Here is a 12,613-nt window from a genome sequence, read left to right as displayed (position 1 = left end):
TACGGACACTGTGCTGGATGCCACAGTGAGTTCCATGGGAAACCACTAAGTAGTGAGTGACGGGGCCAGAGCTTGCACCCAGGTTTTCTGAGAGCAGACACTGCTCTTTCTACCCCCCATCCTGATGGTTTTGCCAACAATGGCAAACTACACACAGCTCAACAGTGCCTGAAACACAACACTTACCTTGAGCATACTGACTGCAAGACACAACCTCCTGAGGACTCAAGATTGGGGTCTGAGTATTGTTGGTTAGTATGCGGATTCTTGCTTCCATCATCCCCATAGAAGCAAACGAGTAGCAGCTTCCGCAAGACCCTGGTGATGGAAAAGGAAGACATATAACCTCAGAGAGTCTGACGCCCTCAAGAAAAGCCAAAGAAAACCTGAGTGGATGACATACGTTAATATAGCTATATTGAGTGTTGCTGCTTTTGTTCCTAAGAATTAGCACAATAAAGGAGACTCAATCAACGAACGCTATTGACCTTACAGGCAAATATTAAGATTTCAGCTTTTTCACCAAAAGGCAAACATTACTAAATGGGACTTTCCTTGAGAATGCTTTGGGAGGGAAAAAACCTCCTAACTTCTGCAAAGCACTTGACAGTATTCTTAATAATGAAGAAACGATGTATTGATACATCTGCAACATTCTGAGTCAAGCTGAAAGAAAATTAGGGAGGAATACATATGAACTGAGCTTCTAAATATCTCCAGAGAGGTATTTTCTAAAGCAACTTGTTGGGTGGAATTAACTCAAAGAATGGCTCAAGTATAGGTGTATTATTATAGAGAGTTGGATTCAACCAGGGAAAATATAACAAAAAGAGTAATTATTATATAATAACCAATATGGTATTTAAGGTATTCAATAAGGAAGTAAAGATATTAAAGCAGATGGAGGTAGTGAAATTGAAAATAAATTGAAAAGTAGTTGGATGGAAGTAGGGGAGAAGGGAAAAGAAAACAGCTTAATTTAATACCTGAATGTTCTGGCAAAGACAAAATAAATTTACTTATGAAGCATATGCTAGGAATATAGTTGCTACTTCAAAAGAAGAAAAAAATACTGTATTATGAGGTAATTTATATAAAGATATTTTTTAATCTGGTTCTTCAATATGAGTTGAAGAAATTTATACACAGAATAAAATATGGCATGTAATAAAACTAGATTTCCACTTACTGCAGTTCCAGAGGGAAATGAACATAATTTCATATCTTTATTATAACACAGCCTCTTTCACCTCTGCCACTGATGGAAATTCTACCTGGAGATATACTTGCACCATCCCCACCCCCCCAAAGTGAAAGCTAGTCACTCAGTCGACCCAGGGATTGAACCCAGGTATCCTGCATCCAAGATCTGCTGCACCCAAGACACTGGAAATTAAATGAAGTTGATATATTATTCAATTTACTAATAACTTAAAAAACCCCAAGAAACTAACAAAACTCATTCTACATAAAGAGAATGCTGCCTTTGTTCTCTTTAATAAATGTGAATTTAGTAATTTAGTGACTGCCTTCCTCAGAAAAATATTCATAACATTATATTTTAAAAGTATGAGGGGCATCATTTTTCTCTTTGCCAAGTAAATGTTCATTCATGTCCTTCCCTGAGAACAAAGGAATACCAGGATATTCTAAGCTCAGTCTCCAGCGTGCTATGAAAGAAAGTCAAAGTGTTAGTTGCTCAGTTGTGTCTGACTCTTTGTGGCCCCGTGGACGGTAACCCGCCAGGCTCCTCTGTCCATGGACTTCTCCAGGCAAGAATACTGGAGGGGGTAACCATACCCTTCTCCAGGGGAGCTTCCCAACCCAGGGATTGAACCCAGGTCTCCCGCATTGCAGGCAGATTCTTTACCATCTGAGCCACCAGGGAACATTCTAAACTCTACTTGAATTACTTAATACTATTTTCCTTAAACTGAATTGAATTTCCTTGAGTGTTTACAGGAAATCTGTCTTCTTCACCTTGATGCAGTGAAGGAACTCAGTGCATCTCTGTAGAAAGAAGTCAGATTATGAACAAGCAGACACATATTTATAGCCAGGAAAAAGTTATTTCAATGGAAACAGTCAGTCTTTACTTTTAGTCTATTAGTGCCCCGTCACCCTTTAACTGCTACCATTTCTGACGGTTCCCAAAATTCTCCCCATAAACATCTCAGATTTATCCATACTGCTTTTGCTGAATTGTGACAATCAGAAGAGAAACATTTGGAAGGGGGCCTTGGAATTCATCCAGTGTGCAATCTACTCACTTGACAACGCATACACTGCGACTCAGAAAGAGGCAACGGCCTGGCCAGCACCAAACTAGAGGAGCGCAGATGCCAGCGCCCAGCTGCCTCCTAACAGGAGAAGGCGATGGCAGCCCACTCCAGTCCTCTTGCCTGGAAAATCCCATGGACGGAGGAGCCTGGTGGGCTGCAGTCCACGGGGTCGCACAGAGTCGGGCACGACTGGAGCGACTTAGCAGCTGCCTCCTAAGGAATACCGTTTTCTTCCATTTACAGATCCGTATCGACTTTGAAGAATTCTCAGATTTCCTTTCCCCATCTTCCAATCACTCGGCAGACCAAAATTAACTTGTCCATTTTGTTTTGGAAGTCATCTAAATAATACTGCCCTTAGGACTCCTCTTTCACATGACAGGAAGTCAGAGAACTAGACGAGCGACAATAAATGGCAAAGCCAATGTTCCTGTCATGAGACATCAGTGATATCACAAGAGAGTCTAGAAACAATCCCAGTTTGGCCGTTTAGCAGTCTTGGCCCATGGCAGTCACAGAAATAACTCTGTTGGCTCTAAGTATTAAACCTTCATTATCAGGCCATCCAGCATTGTGTGAGGGACAGGCTACAAGTCCATTCCAGGATTCAGAATGCGCTGTTACCAGAGAAATTACAAGGAGGAGGGAAGGAAATAATCTTCCTCAAGCTTGTGATGTTCCCAAGGTCAGCTGCTGAAGTAATTAACATCTCTTCAAAAGTCAAGGCCAGAGTCTAGATTCCAAAAGGACCATTTTCTTTTAAGAAGATAAAAGGGCAACAAAGAATAGGAGGGCTTTCCTGGTGGATCCCTGGTTAAGAATCAGCTCCCCAATGCAGGAGGTAAGAGTTCAATTCTTGGGCTGGGACGATACCCTGGAGGAGGAAATGGCAACCCACTCCAGTATTCTTGCCTGGGAAATCCCATGGACACAGGAGACAGGTGGGCTACAGTCCATGGGGTCGCAAAAGAGTCAGACAAGACTTAGCAACTAAGCAACAACAACAAAAAGAAAAGAATAAGAGGGGGAGTTGGCCCAGACAGAGTGTGGTAATCAAGTTTCCATAATCTCAAATAGATAATGTGACTGCCACATGGCTTAACTGCATGTTAACGCTCAGCCTTCACCTTCTAACAGTGGTGAACACACTGAACGGGTAGTAAGGAGCCAGGATTCTTTTTTTGCCCTTCCCACTCACCCCATCAGTCAGCTACGTGACCGGGCAATTCACTTGACCTTTCTGACATTTCTTGTCATCTTGGATGTAAAAGGAATAGGGTGGAACAGTTTAACATCCCTGCCTTCCAGCTTTAGTATAAACAATAGTTGGAACAAGACTAAAATGAACTAGATTTTTAAAGTTAGGAAACCACTCTGCATTTCCTAATTAATGTGACCTGAAAGATACTCCCCTTCTCTCTTGAAGACACAATAATAAAGACAGCACAACTGGGAGATGAACAAGGAAAGTCCTTCTCTTCCAATTTCCTAGCTCTCTTCCCTCTCACATGCAAAGTAAACCTTAGTTATAAGGCTGGTGCTTACAGGGTAAAAGTTTATCCCCCTACCCAGGACTTTTTTTGTTTTTCGTTTTTCATTACTCTTAATTTGCTCTCTGAATAGAGAAAAGTTGTAAATTCCCTGAACTGTGGGTAATTTTGAATTCTATAGGACACTGGTGTATTTAAGTTAGTGGAAACTTCCAAGTAGCCCAGTTAGTAGGAAGAGAAAATAATTTTTTTCATAACCTAAAATACAGAACACCACGAAGAAGTCAGAAGAGGAACCACTGAGCACGCTATTTTCTCAGATATCTGAGAAGATACCACAGATGAGGGATCAATTTAAAAGCAATGAATCACTCAAAGCCCTCTGTTTTTAAACTGCCCATGTCTATACAAACCATATTTATAATACGCAAAGAATATGGAATATTACAGACAACAATAGCTTTGACTGAGCTACAAGAGAGACACTGTCAAAAAATCTGTGGTTAGAAAGTCTGATTTCCTTCGAATTATTATCTCAGCACTAGTCAATCAAACCTTTCTGGGAAGTGAGCTGAATGAAATTTTTCCTCCAACTTTCTCTTAATGAATTTTTTAAACGCCCTACTTACAGAAGTTATATTGTATCTTAATGTTTTGTTTTTAAGTCTTGCTAAGCTGTAGTCTCTACAAAGGACTGTATCATATTAGTCTTCATATCCTCAGCCTTTAAACAAAAATTCCTGACACATTAGACACTCTATAAATACAACACAGTGGGAAAAACCATGTGCTAAGCCCTCAACAGTCAATGTGTAGTATCTACTTAATCCTCTCCAGGAAGGACAGGAAACCTATTTGATGACAGAATAAATCTTAATCATCAAATCTTTTTAACTGACTTTCCATTCATTTCTCAATTACCTTTAACTTTCTCTCATTTCCAATCCCTCATTTTCAAAGAAGCTGTCCCCTTTCCAAGAAGGACCCACACTTTCTCTGGAGCCAAAGAGCCCAAGAATAACTGGCACAAAGACAAAGAGATAAGACCTCCAGTGCCAGATAAAAGACAGGAACCCTGCTGCTGCAGGACTTGCCCAAAGCCCCATACATTCAGAACACTCTCCAAGGATGCAGTGGGGATGAACTGAAGGGGTGGTGGTGAATACTAAGAACTGGGAGAGGCTGATCACTGAATTTTTAGGAAAGGGGAAGGGAAGTTTATCTTTGGGTGTTATTAATGTATAATCCTTTCAGGAGACACCAATCAGAATGTTTCCAGACAGCAAATACTACACCCACTTTATAGTAACAAATCAGTCTTGCATACAGCTGTCTTCAAAATGAGCTTAGAAGTAATAAACCTGAGCATTGTATAAATGATTCTCCAATCACTGTTGGCTAAAATTTAGGCTAAGATAATTTGCTCTCAAGTGCTATTAGAAGCGTTATTAAATCTACTCATACTGTATCTAATTTTCAGAAACTGACAAAATGCAATTATAGTGATAATGCTGGTAAACACTCCACCGGGAAGCTGAGTTAATACTTACCACTGTATGTCATATCCTGATGTAAAGTTAATTGAAAGATCCTTACACAATTCAAAAAATCTACTTCATCAGCAAAAAAAATTAAGGATTCATTTTCTGGGCTCCTATAATTAGACTAATGATGGGGAGGGGTGGGAGGAGAGTGGGTCCAGAATAAAGAAGATACGGCGTGTGCATACACACACACACAGTGGAGTATTGCTCAGCCATAAGAAAATGAAATAATGCAATGTGTAGCAACATGGATGAACCTAGAGATTATCTTACTAAGTCAGTCAGCCCTCCAGGCTCCTCTTTCATCCGGACTCTCCAGGCATGCACACTGAAGTGGGCTGCCTGCCCTCCTCCAGGGGATCTTCCCAAACCAGGGACTGAACCCAGGTCTCCCGCACTGCAGGCGTTCTTTACAGACTGAGCCACCACGGAAGCTCAGAAATACTGAGCAGGTAGCCTATACCTTCTCCAGGGATCTTCCCAACCCAAGAATCAAACCAGGGTCTCCTATATTGCAGGTGGATTCTTTACCAGCTGAGCTACAGGGGAAGCCCAAGGGAATCACAGAGAAAGACAAATAACATATGGTATCACTTATTCATATCACATATTCACATTAAACTATAATGGAAAAGGATCTGAAAGAGTATATAAAAGCTGAATCACTTTGCTGTACACCTGAAACTAATACAACATTCTAAGTTAGCAATATTTCAGTTAAAAAAGTGAAAGATTCCAACAAACCACCTGCAGAAGGAAGACAAGAAGGACTAATTTTAGCTGCAATTCTTTGTTGCAATACAAGTCTCCGTAACGTGGAGCGCAAATGAGTTTGGCTTATATACCACTCTAATGAATTTCACTAGCTATCTGGAACACACACTGAGGAGGACACTGAAGAAATGCTGAGCTCAGCTGCAGAGATCACGTATTACCAGTGTCTGTCGAGGATACAAAAAGAAGAAGTGCGTATTCATTAGCTATAGATTTTCTATTTCTTTACTAAAGTAGATCATACCAGTTTCATCTCTGTATCCCCAGAATGTGAGAGCCTGGTACATAGTAAATGTTCAATAAATATTTCAGAATGATTTAATACAAAAGAAAAAAATCAGACATTTTTTTACCTTGGTTTCGAACAGGAGTAACAAAATTGATACCGTGAACATTTCTCCAATCCCAGGATTTTGGCAAATGCAAAATCTTTTTCTGTATTTCAGCAGTTATAGGTGCAGGTTTGGGCCTAGGATGGAAATAGACACTTGACATCAATACATAGTCTTTCCTTTGAGGATGATTTCCTAACCTTTAATCCCATAATTTCAACCACCTGGCTGGTTAGGATATAGATTCAGATCCAAAGAACACTTGTCCATCAGTGTTTCAATGTGTCTGTCATACAAAAATGGGTCTATTATACACTGTGTCATTATACAACTAAGTTAGATAAATTGCCCTTTTTTCTTTTTTTTCAATTTATTTATTTGGCTATGACTGGTCTTAGCTGTGGCATGTGGGATCTTTAGTTGCAACATGTAGGGTCTAGTTCCTTGACTAGGGATTGAACCCAGGCCTCCTGCATTGGGATCACAGTGTCTCAGCCACTGGCTACTGGAGAAGTCTCAAAATTACCCATCTATTTTTCAGGATCTAGTAATTTTCCCCTATGAAATAATATTGGTTTTATATATTCCCATTGCTAGTTTTAGTATGCCTAAATAAGAGCATTCTCTTTTCATATATTTTGACCCAAAAACATAGATATGGGAAATTGAAGATGACCTACAAAGGTTTTAGAGAAAACAGAGGAATTACTGCTGTTTGACTCTATGGAGGGTGGTGATGGTAGTCACAAAAGAAGTGAAAGGCAGGGAAATAGAGGATGTAAGTAGAAGAAGGCAAACTAGGTCAATAAACAGATAAGAGTAAGACATAAAGACACCTACAGTGGCTTCACACTCCCTAGCTGTATGACACTCGTCAAAGAACTTAACATCGTAAAGCTATGTCGCCTCCTGTTACGACGTGCATAGTCATACCTGCCTCTAAGCACTGTTATGATAATTCAGTGCAATAATGACTAATGTGCTTGAAACATTACCTAGTCTGGGACGTCTTGAAGAAGCTATTAAGCTATTATGGTGATTACCAAGACCATCAACATCCATGTCTTTAAGACTATATATGCTGCTGACACATTTAAGTAACTATCTTACATGTGAACAAAACACTCAATTGAAGTGTTAACTTCCTTCTTCCTACATCCTATAGGCAGAGTGTTTATCCGTCAATGCACACACAGACAGAATAAAAGCAACGTGATAAATGCAGCTCAATGGTATGAAAATGAAGTGAGTGAAAGAGGAAGCTGGCTGGCAGAGAAGTGAGAATTACAAACATCACAGGCGCCTTATACATTATTGGCTCTTCATCATTTGGGTCCAGATTCTTAAGAATTCAGAGGAAGCTCTGGGCTCACCCAGAGAGATGTCCATAAACGGTACATTTTCCTACAGTTTGAGCAGGTTCAGTTTCAGAGATTCAGCTTAAGAATCTGAGTTTCTATTATGTCACGTTCAGCAGATCTAACGTATACACAAAAATGCTACTGAAAACCAGGCAGCTAGACCACAATGTCTGGCTCCAACATCTCCCACTTCTATCTCATCCTGAACCTTCTAAGGAGACTTATTAGCCTTAAAAACAGGGCTGCATAAATCTCTCTCTTCTCTAAAACCAAGGCGGTTGGGTGGAAAGAGAAAAATTCAAGTACAGGAGTTCTTCAGGAACATGGCGTCAGATACATGGCAATGCAGTTGTGTCTCAGGCTCAAATCTTTCAGACAGGAGCCCTGGTCTCCCTAAGGTTCCCACACTGATCCCATCTCCGCTGGGGGCTCCTCTGGATTGCTACTGGACAGCTCTCAACTTTCCGTCTCCCACAGACACAGGATGGCTCTTTCACTTTAGCAAATCTGAGAAGGGATACAATACGCTGCCTTTCTGAATTTTGACTAAACACAACATCTCGTAGACTAGTCACTCCTGAGAATATACTATGAGAAACATTATACAAAACAAATTGTTTTGAGACAGGGGTATAATTATGAGAGAATGCTATCAGTCAGACAGGAAGAAAACTCCATACAGTCTCAGAGTAGAAAAATGCCAGATTATGATCATTAGTCTGCAGAAGAAAAACTTAGCAATGAATTTTATTGTTGTTCATTTGCCAAGTTGTGTCCTACTCTTTATGACGCCATGGACTGCAGTACGTCAGGCTCCTCTGTCCTCCACTGTCTCCTGGAGTTTGCTCAAATTCATATCCACTGAGTTCAGTTCAATTCAGTCGCTCAGTTGTGTCCGACTCTTTGCGACCCCATGAATTACAGCACGCCAGGCCTCCCTGTCCATCACCAACTCCTGGAGTTCACCCAAACTCATGTCCATAGAGTTGGTGATGCCATCCAGCCATCTCATCCTTGGTCGTCCCCTTCTCCTCCTGCCCCCAATCCCTCCCAGCATCAGAGTCTTTTCCAATGAGTCAACTCTTCGCATGAGGTGGCCAAAGTTTTGGAGTTTCAGCTTCAGCATCAGTCCTTCCAATGAACACCCAGGACTGATCTCCTTTAGAATGGACTGGGTGGATCTCCCTGCAGTCCAAGGGACTCACAAGAGTCTTCTCCAACACCACAGTTCAAAAGCATCAATTCTTCGGCACTCAGCTTTCTTCACAGTCCAACTCTCACATCCATACATGACTACTGGAAAAACCATAGCCTTGACTAGATGGACCTTTGTTGGCAAAGTAATGTCTCTGCTTTTCAATATGCTGTCTAGGTTGGTCATAACTTTCCTTCCAAGGAGTAAGTGTCTTTTAATTTCATAGCTGCAATCACCATCTGCAGTGATTTTGGAGCCCAGAAAAATAAAGTCTGACACTGTTTCCACTGTTTCCCCATCTATTTCTCATGAAGTGATGGGACCAGGTGCCATGATCTTAGTTTCCTGAATGTTGAGCTTTAAGCCAACTTTTTCACTCTCCTCTTTCACTTTCATCAAGAGGCTTTTTAGTTCCTCTTTACTTTCTGCTGTAAGGGTGGTGTCATCTGCATATCTGAGGTCCACTGAGTAGGTCATGGTATTTAACCATCTCATCCTCTGACACCTCCTTCTCCTCCTGCCCTCAATCTTTCCCAGCATCAGGGTCTTTTCCAATGAGCTGGCTCTTTGCATCAGGTGGCCAAAGTATTGGAGCTTCAGTTTCAGCGACAGTCTTTCCAATGAATACTTAGGGTTGATTTCTTTTAGGATTGACTGGTTTGATCTCCTTACAGTCCAAAGGGACTCTCAAGAGTCTTCCCTAGCACCATGATTCAAAAGCACCAATTCTTTGGCATTTGGCCTTCTTTATCATCCAACTCTCACATCTGTATATGACTACTGGAAAAACCATAGCTTTGACTAGACGGACCTCTGTTGGCCAAGTGATATCTCTGCTTTTCAATTCACTGTCTAGATTTGTCATAACTTGCCTTCCAAGGAGCAAGCATCTTTTAATTTCATGGCTGCAGTCACCATCCTCAGTGATTCTGGAGCCCAAGAAAATTAACTCCGTCACTGCTTCCACTTGTTCCCCTTCTATTTGTCATGAAATGGTAGGACCGTATGACATGATCTTAGTTTTTTAAATGTTGAGTTTTAAGCCAGCTTTTTCACTCTCCTCTTTCAAGTTCATCAAGAGGCTCTCTAGTTCCTCTTCACTTTCTGCCATTAGAATGGTATCATCTGTGCATCTGAATTGTCGATATTTCTCCCAGCGATCTTGATTCCAGCTTGTGATTCATCCAGTCCGGCATTCGGCCAGCAATGTATTTTAGTTAACCATTAACCTATCAGTGGTCTGTCTAAACAATAAAACTTGACCAAAGGACTCTATAGCTGTTAAGAAAATAATCATTATATTTTCTGAATATTAGACAATGCTTCGATATACTAAAAGAAAATAACCTATCTACACAATGTACTGAGTCCCATTAGCTTTTCCAATTGGTTTCCTACCCTTCAGTTACATCAATTTCTCCTGCAGCAAGGTACGGCATTTCAAGAGTGTCATTGGTCCTTTAATAAATGTTAAGGGATTACATACGCTAAACTCAGCTATAGTTTTCAGGGAGTAAAAGAAATCTACCAAACTCCTGACTATATAAATTCAAAAAATGATATAATTTCCCATCAGATGCATATCATGGGGTATGTAAACTAAGATGGGAAACGCCACTTCTGGCTGAAGGCAGGAGAAGTATATTGATAAATATGTAACTTTTTTTTTTTTTTTGCTGGACATCAAAACTGAAAGAATTTTGAGATTTTTATAGGTGGCAAATTTGATGGTTTTTATAGGCAGGTTCAGGGGTATGTGAGGCAAAGAGAATTTCATGAATGGTGGTAGAAGAAAATTTTCAGTAATTTTTTGTCATATTGTTTGAAAGCAGGTCAGTTCAGTTCAGTTCAGTCGCTCAGTCGTGTCCGACTCTTTGCGACCCCATGAATCGCAGCACGCCAGGCCTCCCTGTCCATCACCAACTCCTGGAGTTCACTCAGACTCACATCCATTGAGTCAGTGATGCCATCCAGCCATCTCATCCTCAGTCATCCCCTTCTCCTCCTGCTCCCAATCCCTCCCAGCATCAGAGTCTTTTCCAATGAGTCAACTCTTCTCATGAGGTGGCCAACGTACTGGAGCTTTAGCTTCAGCATCATTCCTTCCAAAGAAATCCCAGGGCTGATCTCCTTCAGAATGGACTGGTTGGATCTCCTTGCAGTCCAAGGGACTCTCAAGAGTCTTCTCCAACACCACAGTTCAAAAGCATCAATTCTTCTGTGCTCAGCCTTCTTCACAGTCCAACTCTCACATCCATACATGACCACTGGGAAAACCATAGCCTTGACTAGACGGACCTTAGTCGGCAAAGTAATGTCTCTGCTTTTCAATATGCTATCTAGGTTGGTCATAACTTTTCTTCCAAGGAGTAAGCATCTTTTTATAGGCAGGTTCAGAGGTATGTGAGGCAAAGAGAGTTTCATGAATGGTGGTAGATGAAAGTTTTCAGTAATTTTTTGTCATACTGTTTGAAAGCAGGTCAAGGTGATAAACAGAGTTATGGTCAAATTTAGATGGTTTTGATTACCAGGCTAAATTTATTCCTTAGACAACTGGTAGTAACCTGATCACAGCTGAATATAGGAAGATGTAACTGGCAGTATTTTATAGAATGGCTAAGAATGGGGACAGGGAGGGAAAGAGATCAAAAGGACAGAAGACAGGAAGCTGATCCATCATATAGGTGAGAGAGGATAAAGCCCTCAAGCCAAAGTGGAGAAATGGAAAGAGAGCAAAGGAAGCAGCAGATGCTGAGAAAGCAAAGCCCATAAACAGGACCTGGAGAACATCAGAATATGTATGAATAGGAGAGGGGCACGGTCAGAGAAAAGATAATATAAACATCTAAGCTGGGAAAACCAATAAAATAGTGAGCAACCCAAGCAGGGCTGGTTAGAAGGGAAGATATCAATCAACACATATCTTTATCCGTGATAAAGAGATGTGCTTCATTACCTTGGAATTCTCCGGCTGTGGCCACCACCTCTCCTGATCATCTCTTTTAGGGTAAGAGTCTCATATTCCGCATATGGGGCTGCAGTCCAAGACTTCTGAATGGCATTGATAGCTTTCACAAAGTCGTGGTTATATCTGTAGAGCCTATTAGAATACCTGCCAACAAAAGTTAAGATGGCTTCAGTTACACTCTTTATTGATGTAAACAGATCTCATTAAAATAGGCACTCATACCCTGGGCCTGAGTGTAAAGCGATATTATCCTTCAGGAAGGCAACTGGGTATATCAGTCTCTATCTCTCTATCTCTACATTTATATCCACAGCCTAGAACTGGAATGCCTCCTGTGAAAATAAAATTTAAGTGAACTAAGATAACTGTATAAGGATGTTCAGTGAAACACTTTTATACTAGTAATAGATTATAAACATAAATTCTAAAACAAAGAATGGGTTAAATAAATAATGGCACTTCATTTGCTATACAGTTTATTCAGTAAACATGTCTGGAAGATTATTTAGTGATATGGGAGAATGTTCACACTATATTAGACAAAAAAGCAGACTATCAAAGAAGTTGACACAGCACGAATCCATTTTTTGTGAAAGTGTACATTTATATTGATACTATAAAGTACATACAACCAAGGTTATCTCTGAGCGGTAACATCGAATCACAC

General features: G+C 40.6%; 1 protein-coding gene across 1 annotated transcript in view; it reads right to left on the bottom strand.

Moving 5' to 3' along the window:
* CTSC (cathepsin C) overlaps positions 1-12,613 on the bottom strand; it is a 43,409-nt gene that overhangs the window by 4,991 nt on the left and 25,805 nt on the right. The window contains exons 4-6 of the mRNA XM_004019763.5: positions 11,935-12,090; positions 6,444-6,559; positions 187-318 (exon numbers count right to left, since the gene is read on the bottom strand). Coding sequence (XP_004019812.3) covers positions 187-318; positions 6,444-6,559; positions 11,935-12,090 — 404 coding nt within the window. The remainder of the gene's footprint in view (positions 1-186; positions 319-6,443; positions 6,560-11,934; positions 12,091-12,613) is intronic.

The sequence above is a fragment of the Ovis aries genome, chromosome 21 (genome assembly GCF_016772045.2).
Source record: "Ovis aries strain OAR_USU_Benz2616 breed Rambouillet chromosome 21, ARS-UI_Ramb_v3.0, whole genome shotgun sequence".
NCBI classification, from domain to species: domain Eukaryota; kingdom Metazoa; phylum Chordata; class Mammalia; order Artiodactyla; family Bovidae; genus Ovis; species Ovis aries.
Note: the sequence above shows the minus strand (reverse complement) of the source record. Positions and strands in the feature narration are given on the sequence as shown.